The sequence below is a fragment of the Schistocerca serialis genome, chromosome 1, assembly GCF_023864345.2.
Source record: "Schistocerca serialis cubense isolate TAMUIC-IGC-003099 chromosome 1, iqSchSeri2.2, whole genome shotgun sequence".
Taxonomy (NCBI): Eukaryota; Metazoa; Arthropoda; class Insecta; order Orthoptera; family Acrididae; genus Schistocerca; species Schistocerca serialis.
Window position 1 is genome coordinate 70,836,571 of NC_064638.1, and position 25,088 is coordinate 70,861,658.

At 48.4% G+C, this 25,088-nt stretch overlaps 1 protein-coding gene across 1 annotated transcript in view; it reads left to right on the forward strand.

Annotated features, from left to right (window-relative positions):
* Nucleotides 1-25,088, forward strand: part of LOC126461746 (putative phospholipase B-like 2) — a 165,915-nt gene that overhangs the window by 18,415 nt on the left and 122,412 nt on the right. The window contains exon 2 of the mRNA XM_050096020.1: nucleotides 13,311-13,578. Within this exon, the coding sequence (XP_049951977.1) occupies nucleotides 13,311-13,578 (268 nt within the window). The remainder of the gene's footprint in view (nucleotides 1-13,310; nucleotides 13,579-25,088) is intronic.

Sequence of the window (25,088 nt, forward strand, 5' to 3'; positions counted from 1 at the left end):
GAGGTCATCAGTCCCCTAGAACTTAGAACTACCTAAGCCTAACTAACCTAAGGACATCACACACATCCATGCCCGAGGCAGAATTCGAACCCGCGACCGTAGCGGTCGCTCGGCTCCAGACTGTAGCGCCTAGAACCGCACGGCCACTCCGGCCGGCCGGCTGTTCTTCCCTGGTGCAAGTCGCAAGTGGGGCGGCCGTCTTTATACTGATACTGCGACGGTATGTGTGCATCTGCACTATGCTGCCCCCTACAGACCATTCTGCACGCTGTTTGTAGCACGCTTACCAACTTACAGGATAACGGCGCGAAATTTCGATTTGTTATTACAAATTGAAGGTTTTCATTTGACTCACCCTCGTACAATTAGTGTCTGTCAGTCTCATAGCTTAGATGATAGCGCGCGAGACGGCCTTTGACTTAGACAAGTCTCTATCTTTTGTATCGCTCTCTTGTTCGGTTTAAGGGAACCAAACAAAGAACGCCTGCCGACACGGTCTCTTGCTGGCCGCCCGAATTGGCGCGCGCAATGGCCTGCTTGGTTAACTTCAATGCTAATTAACTTGGGAACTGCGCAAAGTATGGATTTTTTTTCTTCTTAACACTTATTTTCCATCACAGCATACCCTGGCAACCACCTTACAAGGCGGTTACTTGCCACTCTGTACACACGTAGACGTACTAATGTTTTCCATCTCTTGCTAGATAAGGGGATTGACTTTGAACAGCGGTGTAGCGTTTGATTACAAAACTGGGCTGAACGACAGGGAGTTCCGAAAGTAACAACCTTATCGGAAAGTGACTATAGTAGCTGTTGAAAGCAGCCGCCATTTTGTTGTTCATCATGACAGTACAATTCTATCAGACAGCAACGGGTTTGAATGGAATGGGTCGTACCTGGAAAAGAGCTTACAAAATAAACATCAATAAAGGTAAAACACGAGTAATGAAATGTAGTCAAATTAAATCAGGTGACTCTGAGCCAATTATATCAGGCAATAACAAATTACACGTTGTACATACGTTTTGCTATTTTGGGAAGTAAAATAAGAAAAGATGGCCGCGGTAGACGGCATATAATGCAGATTGGCTATAGTAGGAAATAAATTTCATAAAAAAGATTTATCAGCGTAGAATATAAAGTTTTCTGAAAGCATTCTTCTGGAATGTAGTTTTACACGAAGGTGAAATGTGAAGCATACACAGTTTGGACAAGAAGAGACGAGAAACTTTTAAGATGTGCTACTACAGTAGAATGGTGAAGATTATATGCTCAGATCGAATAACTAGTGAGGAGGTACTGAATAGAATTGGAGAAGACAGAAATGTATCGCACAACCTGACTAAAAGAAGCTATCGTTTAATAGGACACATTCTGAGACATCTAGGATCACCAATTTAGGATTGAAGGGAAATGTGGAGGTAAAAATTATTGCGGGAGACTGAGGGAGGAATATACACTGAAGCGCCAAAGACACTGGTGCAGGCATGCGCATTTAAATACAGAGATATGTAAACAACTAGAATATGGCGCTGCGGTTGGCAACGCCTATACAAGACAAGTTTCTGTTACAGTTGTTAGATCGGTTGCTGCTGCTTCAATGGCAGGCTATCAAGATTTGAGTGTGTCTGAACGTGGTGTAATAGTCGGCGCACGAGCGATGGGACACAGCATCTCCGAGGTAGCGACGAAGTGGGGATTTTCCCGTACGACCATTTCAAGAGTGTACAGTGAATATCAGGAATCCGCTACATGTCAGATCTCAGACATCGCTGCCGTCGGGAAAAGATCCTACAAGAACGAGACCGACGACAACTGAAGAGAATCGTTCAGCGTGACAGAAGTGCAACGCTTCCGCAAATTGCTGCAGATTGCAATGATGGGCCATCGACAAGTATCAGCGTGAGAACCATTCAACGAAACATCATCGATATGGGTATTTGTAGCCGAAGGGACACTCCTGTACCCTTGACAACAAAGCTCTATGCCTCGCCTGGGCCTGCCAACACCGACACTGGACTGTTGATCACTGGAAACAAACTGTCTGGTCGGACGAGTCTCGTTTCAAATTGTATCGAGCGGACGAACGTGTAAGAGTGTGAAGGCAACCTCATAAATTCGTGGACTCTGCATGTCAGCAGGAGACTGTTCAAGCTGGTGGAGGCTCTCTGGTTGTGTGGGATGTGTGCAGTGGGAGTGATATGGGCCCCCTGATACATCTAGATACGACACTGACAGGTGATATGTACGTAAGCGTCTTGCCCGATCGCCTTAAACCATTCATGTCCATTGTGCATTCCGACGGATTTGGGCAATTCCAGCAAGACGATGCGACACCCTACACGTCCAGAATTGCTACAGAGTGGCTCCAGGGACACTCTTCTGAGTTTAAACACTTCCGCTGGCCACCAAACTCCCCAGATATGAACGTCATTGAGCATATACACTCCTGGAAATGGAAAAAAGAACACATTGACACCGGTGTGTCAGACCCACCATACTTGCTCCGGACACTGCGAGAGGGCTGTACAAGCAATGATCACGCGCACGGCACAGCGGACACACCAGGAACCGCGGTGTTGGCCGTCGAATGGCGCTAGCTGCGCAGCATTTGTGAACCGCCGCCGTCAGTGTCAGCCAGTTTGCCGTGGCATACGGAGCTCCATCGCAGTCTTTAACACTGGTAGCATGCCGCGACAGCGTGGACGTGAACCGTATGTGCAGTTGACGGACTTTGAGCGAGGGCGTATAGTGGGCATGCGGGAGGCCGGGTGGACGTACCGCCGAATTGCTCAACACGTGGGGCGTGAGGTCTCCACAGTACATCGATGTTGTCGCCAGTGGTCGGCGGAAGGTGCACGTGCCCGTCGACCTGGGACCGGACCGCAGCGACGCACGGATGCACGCCAAGACCGTAGGATCCTACGCAGTGCCGTAGGGGACCGCACCGCCACTTCCCAGCAAATTAGGGACACTGTTGCTCCTGGGGTATCGGCGAGGACCATTCGCAACCGTCTCCATGAAGCTGGGCTACGGTCCCGCACACCGTTAGGCCGTCTTCCGCTCACGCCCCAACATCGTGCAGCCCGCCTCCAGTGGTGTCGCGACAGGCGTGAATGGAGGGACGAATGGAGACGTGTCGTCTTCAGCGATGAGAGTCGCTTCTGCCTTGGTGCCAATGATGGTCGTATGCGTGTTTGGCGCCGTGCAGGTGAGCGCCACAATCAGGACTGCATACGACCGAGGCACACAGGGCCAACACCCGGCATCATGGTGTGGGGAGCGATCTCCTACACTGGCCGTACACCACTGGTGATCGTCGAGGGGACACTGAATAGTGCACGGTACATCCAAACCGTCATCGAACCCATCGTTCTACCATTCCTAGACCGGCAAGGGAACTTGCTGTTCCAACAGGACAATGCACGTCCGCATGTATCCCGTGCCACCCGACGTGCTCTAGAAGGTGTAAGTCAACTACCCTGGCCAGCAAGATCTCCGGATCTGTCCCCCATTGAGCATGTTTGGGACTGGATGAAGCGTCGTCTCACGCGGTCTGCACGTCCAGCACGAACGCTGGTCCAACTGAGGCGCCAGGTGGAAATGGCATGGCAAGCCGTTCCACAGGACTACATCCAGCTTCTCTACGATCGTCTCCATGGGAGAATAGCAGCCTGCATTGCTGCGAAAGGTGGATATACACTGTACTAGTGCCGACATTGTGCATGCTCTGTTGCCTGTGTCTATGTGCCTGTGGTTCTGTCAGTGTGATCATGTGATGTATCTTACCCCAGGAATGTGTCAATAAAGTTTCCCCTTCCTGGGACAATGAATTCACGGTGTTCTTATTTCAATTTCCAGGAGTGTATATGGGTGTCTTGCAACACGCCGTTCAGAAGAGAGATCTGAGCCCTCGTTCTTTATGGAGTTATGGACAGCCCTGCAGGATTAATGGTGTTGATTCCCTCCAGGACTACTTCAGGCATTATTCGTGTCCATGCCACATGGTGTTGCGGCACTTCTGGGTGCCGTACACGATATTAGGTAGGTGTGTCAGTTTATTTGTTTCTTGAGTGTAGAAGAGACATGAACAGCGTCACACGTTGAATGATCACTGTTGGGAAGTGGTGAGGCTAGTTACCGGTGTGAGACGGCGTTAGTGAGAAAGGGACCACACTGCAGCTTGATTTGTGTAGTATCCGGATTGTGAAGCATTACGGTGTGACAGTGGCTCAATATTGGTCTATGCGGAGAGTGAGGGTACGCACACCCGTCGTCAATGTTCCGATTGATCCTGTCTGGCCACCTCAAGGGAGGATCACCATGATAAGCACACTGAAAAACTTCCACACCTGCACATGCCATGTGGGGATAGCTAAGGGAAGGCCTGCTACATTCTGCATATACCGTACCATTGGTTGCAACCCAGCAGCAGCTGGACTAGGAAAATACCGTCCCACACACACACACACACAGGGTGCCATCACCATCACAACACAAACGGTTTCGTCTGGAGTTGTGCCGTGACCTGGAAGCATGGACTGCTGCTCAATGGCGTCGTATTATGTTCAGCGATGAACTGCCATCCCGCGCTGTCCTAGATGAAACTCAAATCAGTTCAGAAAGACAAGGCTTCCGGTCCACATGATATACCAACCAGGTTCCTTTCAGAGTATGCAGACACAATAGCGCCTTTCTTAGCAATCATATACAACCGCTCACTTGACGAAAGGTCTATTCCTAAAGACTGGAAAGTAGCACAGGTTACACCAATATTAAAAAAAGGAAATAGGAGTAACCCATTGAATAAAGCACTCATATCACTGACCTCAATTTGCATTAGGATTTTGGAGCATATACTGTACTCGAACATTATGAATCACCTTGAAGACAATGACTTATTGATACATAACCGACACTGATTCAGAAAATATCGTTCTTGTGCAACTTTATTCCCATGAAGTAATGAGTGCTGTCGACAAGGGATCTCAGATTGATTCCATATTCCTAGATTTCCAGAAGGCTTTCGGTACCATTCCTCACAAGCGACTATTAATCAGATTGCGTGCATATGGAGTATCGTCTCAGTTGTGTGACTGGATTCGTGATTTCCTCTCAAAGGTCACAGTTCGTATGACAGACGGTGAATCATCGAATAGAACAGATGTGATATCTGGCGTTCCGCAACGTAGTGTCATAGACCCTCTGCTGTTCCTGATTTACATGATATAGGTGTTAATATGTGCAGTCCCGTTAGATTGTTTGCAGATGACGTTGTAATTTACCGTCTAGTAAAATCACCAGGCGATCAATTCCAATTACAAAATGATCTACAGAGAATTTATGTATGGTGCGAAAAGTGGCAATTGGCACTAAACAAAGAAAAGTGCGAGGTCATCCACATGGGTACTAAAAGAAATGTGATAAATTTTGGCTATACGATAAATCGCACAAATTCGACTAAATACCTAGGAATTACAATTACGAGCAACTTAAATTGGGAAGACCACATAGATAATATTGTGGGGAAGGCGAAACAGACCGCGCTTTGTTGGCAGAACACTTAGATGATGCGACAAACCCACTAAAGAGACAGCCTACTTTACACTTGTCCGTCCTCTGCTGGAATATTGCTGCGCGGTATGGGATCCTTACCAGGTAGGACTGAAGGAGGACATCGAAAAAGTGCAAAGAAGGGCAGCCCGTTTCGTCTTATCGCGCAATAGGGGTGAGGGTGTCACTGATATGATATGAAAATTATAGCCTCCAGGATATCTTATGATGATTAATTTCCGACAGGCATCATGTGAACGGTAAAACCATTCCTTGCTTGATGTTTTACTATTGCGACCCTGTCATCCTGAATGCCGAGCTGTTGATTATTATAGCCCTCAAGTTGTATACTATTATCCGGTATCATGTACTTACACGGAAGAAGCAACTTGCAGAACCTTTGTTCGATAAATTCCTGAATGTTGCATGATTGGGCCTTTATTAATAGAGGAGACAGAAGATACAGAGAAGATAAGCACGTTACGTCATCGGTTAGCTTAGTAAGCGGGAGAGCTTCACACACTCACTGGAACTCAACAACAGACATGAGTTTTGCGTCACACATGCAATTACGAGAACGCACTTTCCAGGAAGAGTTAGTTAGCCAACGCAGTATGACGTCCTGCCACATACATCACGCGAAATGACAGAAACGGTAAAATCAGAGGAAATCAGAATCATACAAACACTTACCGAAAGCCGTTTTCTCCACACCAATTGCACGACGTAAGGTGGTTTTGTGCAGTATAGATGTAGATGTATGTGTGCTATTTTCCATTTTCTAGGCTTGTCTATGGCTGTGCTTGCGTGTTCTATTCTATAGAATAAGAATTTGAATCAGTTGCAATGTTTAGGCTTTTAAAAGCGATTGTCTCGCAAAACACAGCTCTGTTCGCTATGTCCATCTCTAATGAATGCAGGTATTTTATTCTTAGTGTTTCTACGTGTCCTTTACGGTTACACTGTCTTGTACCTTCTGGCTTCTTTGTATTTGCGAATACGTAAACGAAGTGTACAGGCTCGAAGGTGACCGCGGTATTTGCAAATACTCATGGGTAATTTACTGTCTGAAAATCCTGCTGTGAGACGAAAACTATTTGTTGTACGAGGCTGATACACCACTGTCAATAAAAGGTAAGCACCTGAATGGAATGGTCCTATGTAGACGCAGTTTGATACATATATTAGGACTGGAAAGTAAATGTTTCTGCCCATGTCGGCGTTAGTCATTTATCAGCTCATTGTGTACTTAAAAATCGTGCCAAAGACATTTTAATGTTAGAATGATTTGTTTACTCGTAAAGAACTAGGCCCTATATCTTTTCTTTTTTGCATTGGCGACCAAATACCAGGAGAGGTACATATCCGGCCTCAGATGCTATTTTAAGTTTCACGGTGCTAGTAACGTAACAGTCGCTAACAATAACATTTGCTATGTTTATCAAAGATCACAAATGCAAATGTGGTTTTCTTAGTTCAAATCTGATAATTTTCTTTTTTCCGACTCGTATCGTTCAGTACGACCAAAAGCCGGCCGAGGTGGCCGAGCGGTTCCAGGCGCTACAGTGTGGACCCGCGCGACCGCTACGGTCGCAGTTTCGAATCCTGCCTCGGGCATGGATGTGTGTGATGTCCTTACGTTAGTTAGGTTTAGTAGTTCTAAGTTCTAGGGGACTGATGACATCAGAAGTTAAGTCCCATAGTGCTCAGAGCCATTTGAACCATTTTGAAGTACGACCAAAAACTTCAGACAGTGACATTCTAAAGGCATAAATGGGAGCAAATTCGTGTCAGACAATCGAGGAACCGTCAAAGAATCTTAATTAGCTTTGGTCTACCATCATAGAGCGTTTGCTTCAAATTAGTAAGGAAAAACAAAGCAATCGGTCCACCACATGTAATTTACTGCTTCAGCGGCACAGTGCAGATCACTGGAGATGGAAAAATGGGTCGGCTTTGATAATTCAGAGCGTAAAAGGCAGTGGCTCTCTCCGAAATGTATAGCCAGGAAGCAAGATTTTCACTCTAGAAAGGCGCTTTTGTGTGTTTGCTGGAGTATTCGTGAAGTTGTTCATTTTGAAGTGCTGAAACCTGGACAGACTGAGAATGCAGACCTTTACTGTGAACAACAGGGTAGATAAATCAATTTTTAATTGAAGAGTGCTCAGCGAGTGTCAACGGAAAAGATGTTATTCTTCAACAAGATAATGAAAGACCGCACTGCCCAAGATGAGCCCTGGAAAAAAATTATGAGTTGGAGTGGGAGGTATTGCCTCACCCACAATGCTAGGCTTCGGAGCCTTCGGGTTTCCATTCATGCCGATCACTACAGCATTTTCTCAGTGGCAAAAAATGTTAAACTTTGGATGAGGTCCAAAATACCATCTCCAGAAATTTTCCTGAAATACTAATTGATTTTTTATCGATACGGCATTGAAAATTTGCACATCAGGGGTGATTGCATCACTTATTAACAATAAAAACTAGTCAACAATTTATCCGTTTCAATTTAATGTATACAAAAAAAGCATTACTTTCCGGTACTGCTAATACATAAGCACACGGGATAACGCAGGAGACCTATCCTTAATAATGACTTCAATTCGGCGAGGAAGAGAGAGAATATGAATTTCTTCAGGTTTCCCGTATCGAGCTGAAGACACTCGTTGATGATTAGATACACTAAAGCCACCAAATTGCGACGATATTGATTGTCACGTTTCCACCGCTGTCCCAAACAGTCCCAGACAGTTTGCATCGGATTAAGATCGGGTGATTTAGTGGCTAAGTCAAGATGCTATAGAGCATCTGAGTGTTCGGCAAACCAGGAATGTTTGTGCGCAGGCCTGTGGTCACGACTGCCGTAAACTTGAAGACTGGAATGTGCACAACTTATTCAACAACACTTGATCTACGAGAACGTTGAAATAAGAGTGCTGGTTGATGTTTACGGTAACCTGAATGATACGTCCTATTCGTGGTACCAAAAACACCAATAAAACATCGCGGAACCACATCCTGCCTGAGCTGTACCTTCCATACACTGCGGGCTAAGTGCACCCCGCGCCTTGCTTGATTTGAAAAGAGGCAAAGTAGCCACTCGTAGGGCCGTATTACATGCCTCCACACTAATGTGTAGTCTGTGTTATTTGGCCCATGTAAGACGTGCAACTTCGTGTCGCTATGAGCAGTGTCCTGTCGCGAGAAACCCCACTCCCAGTGGCCATTGCATGCAATTCCCTTAGCAGAGTTCGCTGGGAAACTGCTCGAGACATACCAGCGTCCACTGACAGCAGCATTTGAAACAGTCTGTCGCTGGTAAGGCGTCACATTCGTCCGTGATCCTGTTCGGAAGGATCTTTTTACGACCGTTGCTCTTACGCCGTGTTACTCGGCTGTAAATATGCTGGTCATACCTCGTTGATACGCCAAGAAACCGGGCATCTTCAGTCACGATGTTGTCATATGTACCTCCAAACACAGTAGCTCCTTTAATTTACACCTACGTACACATCATACTCCGCAAGTCACCTAATGGTGGTACCACTAACTGATGCCCCCTACCCTGTTCCACCTGCGGCGTGGGGATGAATGATTGTCGGGGAGCCTCTGTACTGGATCAAATTTCTCGAATTTTCTCGTCGTGGTCATTACGCGACTTTTATGCGGGAGGAAGTAATACGTTGTCCGAATCTTCCCGCAAAGTGCTCTCTCGAAATTTCAATAGTAAACCTCTCCGTGATGCTCAACGCCTGTCTTGTAACGTCTGCCAATGGGGTTTGTTGAACATTTGGGTAAGACTAAACGATCGCGTGACGAAACGCGCCGCTCTTCGTTGGATCTTCTCTCTATTGTAACGAGCGCCTTATAAGCCATTTTCTTCGTGGATGAGCTACATTTTTAAGAATCTTCCTATGTATCGGTCTGGCATCTGCTTTTCTTACTGTTTTATGTGGTCATTGCACTTAAGGTTGCTCTGAGTGGTTACTCTCAGATAATCTACGGTAGATACTGCTTCCTGCAGTTTCTCGTCAGTAGTTTAGTTGTACAGTAGTAGCTTTCTTTCCGCCGGCCGCTGTGGACGAGGGTTTCTAGGCGCTTCAGTCCTGAATCGCGCTGCTGCTACGGTCGCCGGTTCGAATCCTGCCTCGGGCATGGATGTGTGTGATGTCCTTAAGTTACGTTTAAGTAGTTCTAAGTCTAGGGGACTGATCACCTCAGATGTTAAGTCTCATAGTACTTAGAGCCATTTGAACCATTTTTTGCTTTCTTTCCCCGTGTGTGCGCATATATTCATTCATTTACGTTCAGGTTCAACTACCAGAGATTGCACCATTCATCAATTTTCCACAGGTCATTCTGCAAGTCGTTATGTCTCCAACAACCGGACCATCTGCGACTACTGATTAAGAACTTCTGACGCTTTCTACTAGAGCACATAATAAAGGCCCTATCCTACTTCCTTGGGGTATTCCAGAAATTACCTTGACATCTGCCGATTTTGTGCCGTTAAAAGCGACACGTTGAATTCTGTCTGCAAGGAAGTCTTGAATCCAATCGCAAATCTGGTCCGGTGCTAGATAAGGTCGAATTTTATTTCACTGAACGGCAGTGCGGTGCTGTGCCAAATGGCTCCCTGAAGACAAGTAACACGGCACCAACCCGAGCGCCGTTGTCTACGGCACTATGGATCTCATAGGGAACAGAGTTGGTTGAGTTTTGCGGAACCCATGTTGATTTTTATTGAGAGATTTTCGTTCTCCAAAAACGTCACAATCTTTCTTCGATTCTGTAAAAGTTCGACGCTGATCCATCTCACTGTGGTGGATTGACACACACACACACACACACACACACATACACACGCACACACGCGCGCTCGCGCGCGCGCGCGCGCGCGCGCGCACATACGATCGTGACCGGGCCAAACATCTCACGAAATAAGCGTCAAACGAAAAAACTACAAAGAACGAAACTTGGCTAGCTTGAAGGGGGAAACCAGATGGCGCTATGGTTGGCCCGTTAGATGGCGCTGCCATAGGTCAAATGGATAGCAACTGTGGTTTTGTAAATAGGAACCCCCATTTTTTATTACAGATTCGTGTAGTACATAAAGAAATATGAATGTTTTAGTTGGACCACTTTTTTCGCTTTGTGATAGATGGCGCTGTAAAAGTCACAAACGTATAAGTACGTGGTATCACGTGACATTCAACCAGTGCGGACGGTATTTGCTTCGTGATACATTATCCGTGTTAAAATGAACGGTTTACCAATTGCGGAAAAGGTCGCTATCGTGTTGATGTATGGCTATTGTGATCAAAATGCCCAACGGGCTTGTGCTATGTATCCTGGACGACATCATCCAAGTGTCCGGACCGTTCGCCGGATAGTTACGTTATTTAAGGAAACAGGAAGGCTCAAATGGCTCTGAGCACTATGGGACTCAACTGTTGAGGTCATTAGTCCCCTAGAACTTAGAACTAGTTAAAGCTAACGAACGTAAGGACATCACACACAGCCATGCCCGAGGCAGGATTCGAACCTGCGACCGTAGCGGTCTCGCGGTTCCAGACTGCAGCGCCAGAACCGCGCGGCCACTTCGGCCGGCAAACAGGAAGTGTTCAGCTACATGTGAAACGTCAACCACGACCTGCAACAAATGATGATGCCCAAGTAGGTGTTTTAGCTGCTGTCGCGGCTAGTCCGCACATCAGTACCAGACAAATTGCGCGAGAATCGGGAATCTCAAAAACGTCGGTGTTGAGAACGCTCTATATACACTCCTGGAAATTGAAATAAGAACACCGTGAATTCATTGTCCCAGGAAGGGGAAACTTTATTGACACATTCCTGGGGTCAGATACATCACATGATCACACTGACAGAACCACAGGCACATAGACACAGGCAACAGAGCATGCACAATGTCGGCACTAGTACAGTGTATATCCACCTTTCGCAGCAATGCAGGCTGCTATTCTCCCATGGAGACGATCGTAGAGATGCTGGATGTAGTCCTGTGGAACGGCTTGCCATGCCATTTCCACCTGGCGCCTCAGTTGGACCAGCGTTCGTACTGGACGTGCAGACCGCGTGAGACGACGCTTCATCCAGTCCCAAACATGCTCAATGGGGGACAGATCCGGAGATCTTGCTGGCCAGGTTAGTTGACTTACACCTTCTAGAGCACGTTGGGTGGCACGGGATACATGCGGACGTGCATTGTCCTGTTGGAACAGCAAGTTCCCTTGCCGGTCTAGGAATGGTAGAACGATGGGTTCGATGACGGTTTGGATGTACCGTGCACTATTCAGTGTCCCCTCGACGATCACCAGTGGTGTACGGCCAGTGTAGGAGATCGCTCCCCACACCATGATGCCGGGTGTTGGCCCTGTGTGCCTCGGTCGTATGCAGTCCTGATTGTGGCGCTCACCTGCACGGCGCCAAACACGCATACGACCATCATTGGCACCAAGGCAGAAGCGACTCTCATCGTTGAAGACGACACGTCTCCATTCGTCCCTCCATTCACGCCTGTCGCGACACCACTGGAGGCGGGCTGCACGATGTTGGGGCGTGAGCGGAAGACGGCCTAACGGTGTGCGGGACCGTAGCCCAGCTTCATGGAGACGGTTGCGAATGGTCCTCGCCGATACCCCAGGAGCAACAGTGTCCCTAATTTGCTGGGAAGTGGCGGTGCGGTCCCCTACGGCACTGCGTAGGATCCTACGGTCTTGGCGTGCATCCGTGCGTCGCTGCGGTCCGGTCCCAGGTCGACGGGCACGTGCACCTTCCGCCGACCACTGGCGACAACATCGATGTACTGTGGAGACCTCACGCCCCACGTGTTGAGCAATTCGGCGGTACGTCCACCCGGCCTCCCGCATGCCCACTATACGCCCTCGCTCAAAGTCCGTCAACTGCACATACGGTTCACGTCCACGCTGTCGCGGCATGCTACCAGTGTTAAAGACTGCGATGGAGCTCCGTATGCCACGGCAAACTGGCTGACACTGACGGCGGCGGTGCACAAATGCTGCGCAGCTAGCGCCATTCGACGGCCAACACCGCGGTTCCTGGTGTGTCCGCTGTGCCGTGCGTGTGATCATTGCTTGTACAGCCCTCTCGCAGTGTCAGGAGCAAGTATGGTGGGTCTGACACACCGGTGTCAATGTGTTCTTTTTTCCATTTCCAGGAGTGTATATATATCTGCAATAACTTTCGTTAGCAGTGGATGGTCACATGACCGCTTGGTACCGAGTCTTCTACATAATCTAGAGCGTTCCGAACCGATTATTCTGTTCTTGTAACAGGGGAGATTAATATTTTGCACAGTGAACTTGCCTATCCGATACAAGCGCCTCCACTGTTATCATTATTGCTCTCTCTCTCTCTCTCTCTCTCTCTCTCTCTCTCTCTCTCTCTGATAGTGTGTTGAGCCTCTTGCCAGATGTCATCGGCGTATATTAATTTGCGAGACAGTTTCTGGCAGATCTCGGTTATACCGGTTGAACATTATAGGAGGGAAGACTGAAACTTGAGGCAGGCCAATATTCAGTTTGTTCAGTGTGGTCTGTGTAAATTTGCACCCCAGTGACTATTCTGCAAACTGGCCAATTTGGAGATGATATTTACACGAGGAATTGCCTTGAGTAATTTCAGTAACAGTTGCTCTCTCTAGACTGTGTCGTGAGTTGCAGACCACATAACGAAGAAAGAAAGACTAACGAGGCGTTCGTTTTGTGCATTTCCAGATGGGCCTTCTTGGAGATGCACACGAACCCTGGCTTCGACGACGAGACGCAGGCTTTCACTGTGGGCTTTGTGGAGGGCGTGACCACGGCCGACCTGATCGCGATGCACTGGACAAACACGATGGCGGACTACTGCAGCGACTCGGCGGACGGTGCGAAGGGGCGGCCAGCCGCCTGCCGCGCCGTGCAGAGCTTCCTGGAGAAGAACCGAGCCTGGGTCGACGACATGGTCGCCTCGCACAGCGACACAGACCCCTACTGGCACCAGGTAACCTGCCCGTAGCCCGTGGCTGCCACCGCTCACGTGTAACTACACTCACGCTCATAAATTAAGGATGACTGCAGAATGTGATGCCTCACAACGTAGCACTACATAAAACTGGCGCTAATAACATAGGCACAAAGGGAACACACACGACACAGATCTATAACTCGACGGTATTGGTGATAAGTTGAGAAAACCGTCCCGAAACACGTGTTACAAAACGCCACTGTTTCCTGCGCATGTACCTCGACATCAATATGGGATATGATCACCATGCACACGTACACAGGCCGCACAATCGGTTGGCATACTCTGGATCAGGTGGTCGAGCAGCTGCTGGGGTATAGCCTCCCATTCTTGCACCAGAGCTGTCGGAGTTCCAGAAGTGTGCAGCGATACGTCGACTAAAGCCATCCCAGACGTGCTCGATGGGGTTTAGGTTTGGAGAACAGGCAGGCCGCTCCACTCGCCTGACATCTTCTGTTTCAAGGTACTCCTCTACGATGGCAGCTCAGTGGGGCCGTGCGTTATCATCCATCAGGAGGAAGGTGGGACCCACTGCACCCCTGAATAGGCGGACATACTGGTGTAAATTGACGTCCCGATGCACCTGACCTGTTACAGTTCCTCTGTCAAAGACATGCAGGGGTGTACGTGCATCAATCATAATCCCACCTCGCACCATCAAACAACGATCTCCATACAGGTCCCTTTCAAGGACATTAAGGGGTTGGTACCTGGTTCCTGGTTCACGCCAGATGAAAACCCTGAGAGAATTACTGTTCACACTATGCCTGGACTCGTCCGTGAACACAACCTGGGACCACTGTTGCAATGACCATGTACTGCGTTCTTGACACCAGGCTTTACATGCTGTGGCCAGGGGACAGTGGAATGCTCTTTGCAGGTCTCCTGGCCAATAAACCATGTCTGTTCAGTCGTCTGTAGACTGTGTGTCTGGAGACAACTGTTCCAGTGGCTGCGGTAGGTCCGGAGCAGGGCTACTTGCAGTACTCCGTGGCCGTCTGCGGGCACTGATGGTGAGATATCGGTCTTCTTGTGGTGTTGTACACTGTGGACGTCCCGTACTGTAGCGCATGGACATGTTTCCTGTCGGCTGGAATCGTTGCCATAATCTTGAGATCAAACTTTGTGGTGGCACACGGAGGGCGCGTGCTACGACCTGCTGTGTTTAACCAGCCTCCAGTCGTCCTAGTATTCTACCCCTCATAACGTAATCAATATGTGTTCTTTGAGCCATTTTCAACACACAGTCACCATTAGCAAGTCTGAAAACGTCTCCACACTTACTCGCTGTACCGCACTCTGGCATGCACCAACACACCTCTGCATATGTGGACTGCTGCCAGCGCCACCGTGCGACGACCGCAGGTCAAATGCACCGCATGCTCATACCCCGAGGTGATTTAAACCCGCAAACCGCCCACCAGAGCGTTGTTTCATCTTGTATAAGCCTTATCCTTAATTTATGAGAATGAGTGTAGCTTAGCGCCCGCTGCTTCGCTCGCTTAGACTGCATAGCCTGCAGAGATCTTTGTTTTTATTTGATCGAATTATTACGTTGTTCACAAATTACAACACCTAAGCTTTTCACGCTAATTAAGGCCATATAAACATGGTCTTTTCCGAAATACTTCTGACCACTAACCAGATTCCGGTATCTGGAGTCCAAAGTTTTTGTTAATCAGGCCTTCTGCGTTCTTGTGAAGATGTTTCCATAGTAACTTTCATCCCTAGCAAATATTTCTGTATATCTAACCGAGAAGTAAACTACCACTGTTTGTAAATTTAGTTTTAAATTTTTTTAATGTAACGAAATATTTTCTTTAAAAAAAATTGATCCCCTGTTGCTCTCCATTAGGGATCGAATTTCCAGAAACACTGAAACACGTATTTTCTTATTTCCAACTGAGAAGTCAAATAGCAGTTGTCATAGATGTAGCTTTAAAATGCTCTAGTAGTTCTTCAGTGATTATTTATTTAAAAACAAAGCTTTCGCCCACTATTTTGCCCTCTTAGTGGCTGAATTTCCTAAAATAATAAAACACGTATTTTTTTGTTTTCTTTCTGAGAAACAAAATACCAGTTTTCTTAGTTCTAGCTTCAAAATTCCCTTAATAGCGACATACTTTCAAAAAGCCTTTCATCCCCTATTTTACCCTTAGGAGTTCAATACCTAAACATAGTGAAAACGTATTTTCTCATCTCAAACTGAGAAGCCAAACACCAATTTTCAGAGATTTAGCTTTAAAAATGCTTTCGCAATGAAATATTTCCCTAACACGTTTTACGACTTATTGGTTGAATTTCCAAAAACAGTGACACGCGCGTGTTTTATTTATAACAGAGGAGTCAAATACAAATTTCATAGATCTAGTTTCAAAAAGGCTTGCACAACGAAATTTTTCATAAAAACTTGAAACGGCCGTTTCACCGCCGTAGGTGTTGAATTCACAAAATCAGTGGAACACGTATTTTTCTTTCTAATTGACAAGCTAAATTCAAATTTTCATAGTTCTAGCTTTAAAACTGTTTTTATATTGAAATATTTTTAAAAAGTCTCATCCCCAATTTCACCCCCTTACAGGTTCAGATTCCAAAAACACTGAGATACATATTTTTTTTATTTGTGGCCGAGAAGTCAAATACCAGTGTTCATAGATGTAGCTTTAAAAATACCTTAGCGGTTCTTTAATGATGTATTTCCAAAAAAGTTTTCACCCACTATTTCATCCCATAGTTAAATTTCCAAAAATGTTGAGAAACGTATTTCTTTATTTCGGACCGTGAAGCCAAATACTAATTTTCGTAGGTCTAGCTTCAAAATTGCGACATTTTTCAAAAAACCGTTTATCCCTGTTTACTGTGTAAGTTCCACACCTTCTCGAAATTTAAAGTTTCTATCCTTAGCCGCTTGGGCTGGGCGCTGCTATTAGTCAATCAGGGCATTGCCTTTTGTATATAGAGCTTAATCCGTCGCTGGGCGCGTCTTTCCACAAGTGAGCGCCCTGCTATTTTTACAGTGCTGTTGGTGTACTCTTCATTGTAACTTTAACACGGATCTTAATATTGCCCCATTTATTCCTCTGTGTTTATTGTTAGTTTTGTATCCCGCCTGGAAGGCGGCGCGTGGGTCTGTTCCTGTAAATTGAAGGGTAGGCCGAATGTAGGAAGTGAGTAGGAGCAGGAAAAGGGAGTACTGCGGTACTGCGTATAAGTTGTAACTCTTCTTACTTAACTTTGCGTACAGATGAGCACGTAGGTGCGAAACCGTACGCATATCAACGGTAAGGGCTACTAGTAGTGAGACCATCTATCGTTGGAGTAACAGTCAGTAATGGCCCCCTACGAAGTAGAAACAATGTTGCTAGGTCGTCTCCTAGGAATCAAATGGGTAGAATCTGCAGCGGCGCTCGTAGAACTGAACAGCGCCTGCCAGAGGGCGCTGTAGTCGGTGTCAGTGTCGTAGTGCCAACCTATGAACTTGCACCTACGCCGTGGCGTCGTAGCTATCGATACCACAGTTAGATCGTTGGATTCCCTTTCATACAAAATGTCAACCTCTCCCTGTCGAATACGGAGCCCTACATTTATGCTGTAACCTTTCCTCTCTCCCATCACGTTGCTGGCGCCTTTAACCCTTTCGTGGGCAAAATTATTGAGGAGTTTTTTTTAATGAATGGAGAGAAGATAGTAGTTAACAGATAGGTATATTTATCATACAGAATATCAAATTTGCTCCAACTGTGAAAGTGAGTTCACACAACGAGGTGGGAAGTATTCTTCCCACTACCCTTCCTTGGAGTTAAATGACAAAAACAACTTTTTCAATATATGTCACATTTATTTGATAAATTTACCTCTCTTGTTACAATGATTTTTCACAATTACTTGCCATGAAATTTTCGGACACATGGGTTTATTCAAAGTGGTATTTGACAATACGTACAAACACAGCGAGTGCTCTTTTCCGCATTTTTTGTACTACAATGAAGGCACGTCCAGTAGATTTCTCCTAACATGGGTTGATGCTCCCCTACAGCCACATGACGAAAATCTTCAGGTACTCTTCCCCTATTTGCCAGAAAGACAGGTTTTTGTCCGCGCCCTTTTTGTGATGAGAAGCCAGCGATCAATTGTCTGGCTAGATGGATCCTGTAGGTGAGCTGATCATGCTGTCCACTTTCTCTTTTACGTATTTTCCACAGGATAAAACTGTTCACTGCAGCAACGTCCACCATTTTACAGAACGTCTGCCAATAGCATACCTTTCTCGTAATTGATCAAACTTATCGACACCGCCCATTATTTTGTTGTATTCTGCCACAACTTCAGGACAAGAAATCTCTGTACTAGTAACATCCTTGTCTTTCCTTCTCACTGTGGCTGTTTCTCATGGTTCATGAACTGAGGACAGGAAAGTGACTGGACGGTCATCGATCCATTTTACTGCAGAAATGGCTCCTTTTGTTTCAAACTGGAATTCTCCTCGTTCCAATTTTACGTTTTCCTTCATAAATTTGGGTAAATCAAAAGTATTTACCTTATACTATAGCTCTGAGGAAAAAAAATCACAAAATGTCACGCAAACAGCACTGAAAGGCTTCTCTACAGAGCAACACTCAGCTGTACAATGCCTCTGCTCGAAGGTACAGCAAAATCGGCGGGAACTTCCGATTGGAAGTTGTACCCTGTATTGTTCACTACGTAGTAGCAACGTACAGAGGTGGGAACTGTGAATCCCACGGGACTAGAAGCGGGTTCATTGTAGTGGGAAGCATGTTTCCCACGGCTCACGAAAGGGTTAACGTACAGCTACGCTGCCGATCCTGTTTGTCGTTGGGATTCGTGCCAGGAGGGGATGAGGCTGCAGCTGCAGTGTGGACAAATCCTATACCCAATAAGGCGGGAGAAAACCGCACTCAATTGGCGGCGTTGTAGCCAGCTTTCAGATACGTTCCTGTTTGTCGTTGGGATTCGTGCCAGGAGGGGATGAGGCTGCAGCTGCAATGTGGACAAATCCTGTACCCAATAAGGCGGAAGAAAACCGCACTCAATTGGCGGCGTTGTTGCCAGCTTTCAGATACGTTCCTGTTTGTCGTTGAGATTCGCGCCAGGAGGGGATGAGGCTGCAGCTGCAGTGTGGACAAATCCTATACCCAATAAGGCGGAAGAAAACCGCACTCAATTGGCGGCGTTGTTGCCAGCTTTCAGATACGTTCCTGTTTGTCGTTGGGATTCGCGCCAGGAGGGGATGAGGCTGCAGCTGCAGTGTGGACAAATCCTATACCCAATAAGGCGGAAGAAAACCGCACTCAATTAGTGGCGTTGTTGCCAGCTTTCAGATACGTTCCTGTTTGTCGTTGGGATTCGCGCCAGGAGGGGATGAGGCTGCAGCTGCAGTGTGGACAAATCCTATACCCAATAAGGCGGAAGAAAACCGCACTCAATTGGCGGCGTTGTTGCCAGCTTTCAGATACGTTCCTGTTTGTCGTTGGGATTCGCGCCAGGAGGGGATGAGGCTGCAGCTGCAGTGTGGACAAATCCTATACCCAATAAGGCGGAAGAAAACCGCACTCAATTGGCGGCGTTGTTGCCAGCTTTCAGATACGTTCCTGTTTGTCGTTGGGATTCGCGCCGGGAGGGGATGAGGCTGCAGCTACAGTGTGGACAAATCCTATACCCAATAAGGCGGAAGAAAACCGCACTCAATTGGCGGCGTTGTTGCCAGCTTTCAGATACGTTCCTGTTTGTCGTTGGGATTCGCGCCAGGAGGGGATGAGGCTGCAGCTGCAGTGTGGACAAATCCTATACCCAATAAGGCGGAAGAAAACCGCACTCAATTGGCGGCATTGTTGCCAGCTTTCAGATAGGTTCCTGTTTGTCGTTGGGATTCGCGTCAGGAGGGGATGAGGCTGCAGCTGCAGTGTGGACAAATCCTATACCCAATAAGGCGGAAGAAAACCACACTCAATTGGCGGCGTTGTTGCCAGCTTTCAGATACGTTCCTGTTTGTCGTTGGGATTCGCGCCGGGAGGGGATGAGGCTGCAGCTGCAGTGTGGACAAATCCTATACCCAATAAGGCGGAAGAAAACCGCACTCAATTGGCGGCGTTGTTGCCAGCTTTCAGATACGTTCCTATTTGTCGTTGGGATTCGCGCCGGGAGGGGAAGAGGCTGCAGCTGCAGTGTGGACAAATCCTATACCCAATAAGGCGGAAGAAAACCGCACTCAATTGGCGGCGTTGTTGCCAGCTTTCAGATACGTTCCTGTTTGTCGTTGGGATTCGCGCCGGGAGGGGATGAGGCTACAGCTGCAGTGTGGACAAATCCTATACCCAATAAGGCGGAAGAAAACCGCACTCAATTGGCGGCGTTGTTGCCAGCTTTCAGATACGTTCCTGTTTGTCGTTGGGATTCGCGCCAGGAGGGGATGAGGCTGCAGCTGCAGTGTGGACAAATCCTATACCCAATAAGGCGGAAGAAAACCGCACTCAATTGGCGGCGTTGTTGCCAGCTTTCAGATACGTTCCTGTTTGTCGTTGGGATTCGCGCCAGGAGGGGATGAGGCTGCAGCTGCAGTGTGGACAAATCCGATACCCAATAAGGCGGAAGAAAACCGCACTCAATTGGCGGCGTTGTTGCCAGCTTTCAGATACGTTCCTGTTTGTCGTTGGGATTCGCGCCAGGAGGGGATGAGGATGCAGCTGCAGTGTGGACAAACCCTATACCCAATAAGGCGGAAGAAAACCGCACTCAATTGGCGGAGTTGTTGCCAGCTTTCAGATACGTTCCTGTTTGTCGTTGGGATTCGCGCTAGGAGGGGATGAGGATGCAGCTGCAGTGTGGACAAATCCTATACCCAATAAGGCGGAAGAAAACCGCACTCAATTGGCGGCGTTGTTGCCAGCTCTCAGATACGTTTCTGTTTGTCGTTGGGATTCGCGCCAGGAGCGGATGAGGCTGCAGCTGCAGTGTGGACAAATCCAATACCCAATAAGGCGGAAGAAAACCGCACTCAATTGGCGGCGTTGTTGCCAGCTTTCAGATACGTTCCTGTTTGTCGTTGGGATTCGCGCCAGGAGGGGATGAGGCTGCAGCTGCAGTGTGGACAAATCCTATACCCAATAAGGCGGGAGAAAACCGCACTCAATTGGCGGCGTTGTAGCCAGCTTTCAGATACGTTCCTGTTTGTCGTTGGGATTCGCGCCAGGAGGGGATGAGGCTTCAGCTGCAGTGTGGACAAATCCTATACCCAATAAGGCGGAAGAAACCCGCACTCAATTGGCGGCCTTGTTGCCAGCTTTCAGATACGTTCCTGTTTGTCGTTGGGATTCGCGCCAGGAGGGGATGAGGCTGCAGCTGCAGTGTGCACAAATCCTATACCCAATAAGGCGGAAGAGAACCGCACTCAATTGGCGGCGTTGTTGCCAGCTTTCAGATACGTTCCTGTTTGTCGTTGGGATTCGCGCCGGGAGGGGATGAGGCTGCAGCTGCAGTGTGGACAAATCCTATACCGAATAAGGCGGAAGAAAACGCACTCAATTGGCGGCGTTGTTGCCAGCTTTCAGATACGTTCCTGTTTGTCGTTGGGATTCGCGCCAGGAGGGGATGAGGCTGCAGCTGCAGTGTGGACAAATCCTATACCCAATAAGGCGGAAGAAAACCGCACTCAATTGGCGGCGTTGTTGCCAGCTTTCAGATACGTTCCTGTTTGTCGTTGGGATTCACGCCGGGAGGGGATGAGGCTGCAGCTGCAGTGTGGACAAATCCTATACCCAATAAGGCGCAAGAAAACCGCACTCAATTGGCGGCGTTGTTGCCAGCTTTCAGATACGTTCCTGTTTGTCGTTGGGATTCGCGCCAGGAGGGGATGAGGCTGCAGCTGCAGTGTGGACAAATCCTATACCCAATAAGGCGAAAGAAAACCGCACTCAATTGGCGGCGTTGTTGCCAGCTTTCAGATACGTTCCTGTTTGTCGTTGGGATTCGCGCCAGGAGGGGATGAGGATGCAGCTGCAGTGTGGACAAATCCTATACCCAATAAGGCGGAAGAAAACCGCACTCAATTGGCGGCGTTGTTGCCAGCTTTCAGATACGTTCCTGTTTGTCGTTGGGATTCGCGCCAGGAGGGGATGAGGATGCAGCTGCAGTGTGGACAAACCCTATACCCAATAAGGCGGAAGAAAACCGCACTCAATTGGCGGAGTTGTTGCCAGCTTTCAGATACGTTCCTGTTTGTCGTTGGGATTCGCGCCAGGAGGGGATGAGGATGCAGCTGCAGTGTGGACAAATCCTATACCCAATAAGGCGGAAGAAAACCGCACTCAATTGGCGGCGTTGTTGCCAGCTCTCAGATACGTTCCTGTTTGTCGTTGGGATTCGCGCCAGGAGCGGATGAGGCTGCAGCTGCAGTGTGGACAAATCCTATACCCAATAAGGCGGAAGAAAACCGCACTCAATTGGCGGCGTTGTTGCCAGCTTTCAGATACGTTCCTGTTTGTCGTTGGGATTCGCGCCAGGAGGGGATGAGGCTGCAGCTGCAGTGTGGACAAATCCTATACCCAATAAGGCGGAAGAAAACCGCACTCAATTGGCGGCGTTGTTGCCAGCTTTCAGATACGTTCCTGTTTGTCGTTGGGATTCGCGCCAGGAGGGGATGAGGCTGCAGCTGCAGTGTGGACAAATCCTATACCCAATAAGGCGGGAGAAAACCGCACTCAATTGGCGGCGTTGTAGCCAGCTTTCAGATACGTTCCTGTTTGTCGTTGGGATTCGCGCCAGGAGGGGATGAGGCTGCAGCTGCAGTGTGGACAAATCCTATACCCAATAAGGCGGAAGAAAGCCGCACTCAATTGGCGGCGTTGTTGCCAGCTTTCAGATACGTTCCTGTTTGTCGTTGGGATTCGCGCCAGGAGGGGATGAGGATGCAGCTGCAGTGTGGACAAATCCTATACCCAATAAGGCGGGAGAAAACCGCACTCAATTGGCGGCGTTGTTGCCAGCTTTCAGATACGTTCCTGTTTGTCGTTGGGATTCGCGCCAGGAGGGGATGAGGCTGCAGCTGCAGTGTGGACAAATCCTATACCCAATAAGGCGGAAGAAAACCGCACACAATTGGCGGCGTTGTAGCCAGCTTTCAGATACGTTCCTGTTTGTCATTGGGATTCGCGCCAGGAGGGGATAAGGCTGCAGCTGCAGTGTGGACAAATCCTATACCCAATAAGGCGGAAGAAAACCGCACTCAATTGGCGGCGTTGTAGCCAGGTTTCAGATACGTTCCTGTTTGTCATTGAGATTCCCGCCAGGAGGGGATGAGGCTGCAGCTGCAGTGTGGACAAATCCTATACCCAATAAGGCGGAAGAAAACCGCACTCAATTGGCGGCGTTGTTGCCAGCTTTCAGATACGTTCCTGTTTGTCGTTGGGATTCGCGCCAGGAGGGGATGAGGCTGCAGCTGCAGTGTGGACAAATCCTATACCCAATAAGGCGGGAGAAAACCGCACTCAATTGGCGGCCTTGTTGCCAGCTTTCAGATACGTTCCTGTTTGTCGTTGGGATTCGCGCCAGGAGGGGATGAGGCTGCAGCTGCAGTGTGCACAAATCCTATACCCAATAAGGCGGAAGAGAACCGCACTCAATTGGCGGCGTTGTTGCCAGCTTTCAGATACGTTCCTGTTTGTCGTTGGGATTCGCGCCGGGAGGGGATGAGGCTGCAGCTGCAGTGTGGACAAATCCTATACCGAATAAGGCGGAAGAAAACGCACTCAATTGGCGGCGTTGTTGCCAGCTTTCAGATACGTTCCTGTTTGTCGTTGGGATTCGCGCCAGGAGGGGATGAGGCTGCAGCTGCAGTGTGGACAAATCCTATACCCAATAAGGCGGAAGAAAACCGCACTCAATTGGCGGCGTTGTTGCCAGCTTTCAGATACGTTCCTGTTTGTCGTTGGGATTCACGCCGGGAGGGGATGAGGCTGCAGCTGCAGTGTGGACAAATCCTATACCCAATAAGGCGCAAGAAAACCGCACTCAATTGGCGGCGTTGTTGCCAGCTTTCAGATACGTTCCTGTTTGTCGTTGGGATTCGCGCCAGGAGGGGATGAGGCTGCAGCTGCAGTGTGGACAAATCCTATACCCAATAAGGCGAAAGAAAACCGCACTCAATTGGCGGCGTTGTTGCCAGCTTTCAGATACGTTCCTGTTTGTCGTTGGGATTCGCGCCAGGAGGGGATGAGGATGCAGCTGCAGTGTGGACAAATCCTATACCCAATAAGGCGGAAGAAAACCGCACTCAATTGGCGGCGTTGTTGCCAGCTTTCAGATACGTTCCTGTTTGTCGTTGGGATTCGCGCCAGGAGGGGATGAGGATGCAGCTGCAGTGTGGACAAACCCTATACCCAATAAGGCGGAAGAAAACCGCACTCAATTGGCGGAGTTGTTGCCAGCTTTCAGATACGTTCCTGTTTGTCGTTGGGATTCGCGCCAGGAGGGGATGAGGATGCAGCTGCAGTGTGGACAAATCCTATACCCAATAAGGCGGAAGAAAACCGCACTCAATTGGCGGCGTTGTTGCCAGCTCTCAGATACGTTCCTGTTTGTCGTTGGGATTCGCGCCAGGAGCGGATGAGGCTGCAGCTGCAGTGTGGACAAATCCTATACCCAATAAGGCGGAAGAAAACCGCACTCAATTGGCGGCGTTGTTGCCAGCTTTCAGATACGTTCCTGTTTGTCGTTGGGATTCGCGCCAGGAGGGGATGAGGCTGCAGCTGCAGTGTGGACAAATCCTATACCCAATAAGGCGGAAGAAAACCGCACTCAATTGGCGGCGTTGTTGCCAGCTTTCAGATACGTTCCTGTTTGTCGTTGGGATTCGCGCCAGGAGGGGATGAGGCTGCAGCTGCAGTGTGGACAAATCCTATACCCAATAAGGCGGGAGAAAACCGCACTCAATTGGCGGCGTTGTAGCCAGCTTTCAGATACGTTCCTGTTTGTCGTTGGGATTCGCGCCAGGAGGGGATGAGGCTGCAGCTGCAGTGTGGACAAATCCTATACCCAATAAGGCGGAAGAAAGCCGCACTCAATTGGCGGCGTTGTTGCCAGCTTTCAGATACGTTCCTGTTTGTCGTTGGGATTCGCGCCAGGAGGGGATGAGGATGCAGCTGCAGTGTAGACAAATCCTATACCCAATAAGGCGGGAGAAAACCGCACTCAATTGGCGGCGTTGTTGCCAGCTTTCAGATACGTTCCTGTTTGTCGTTGGGATTCGCGCCAGGAGGGGATGAGGCTGCAGCTGCAGTGTGGACAAATCCTATACCCAATAAGGCGGAAGAAAACCGCACACAATTGGCGGCGTTGTAGCCAGCTTTCAGATACGTTCCTGTTTGTCATTGGGATTCGCGCCAGGAGGGGATAAGGCTGCAGCTGCAGTGTGGACAAATCCTATACCCAATAAGGCGGAAGAAAACCGCACTCAATTGGCGGCGTTGTAGCCA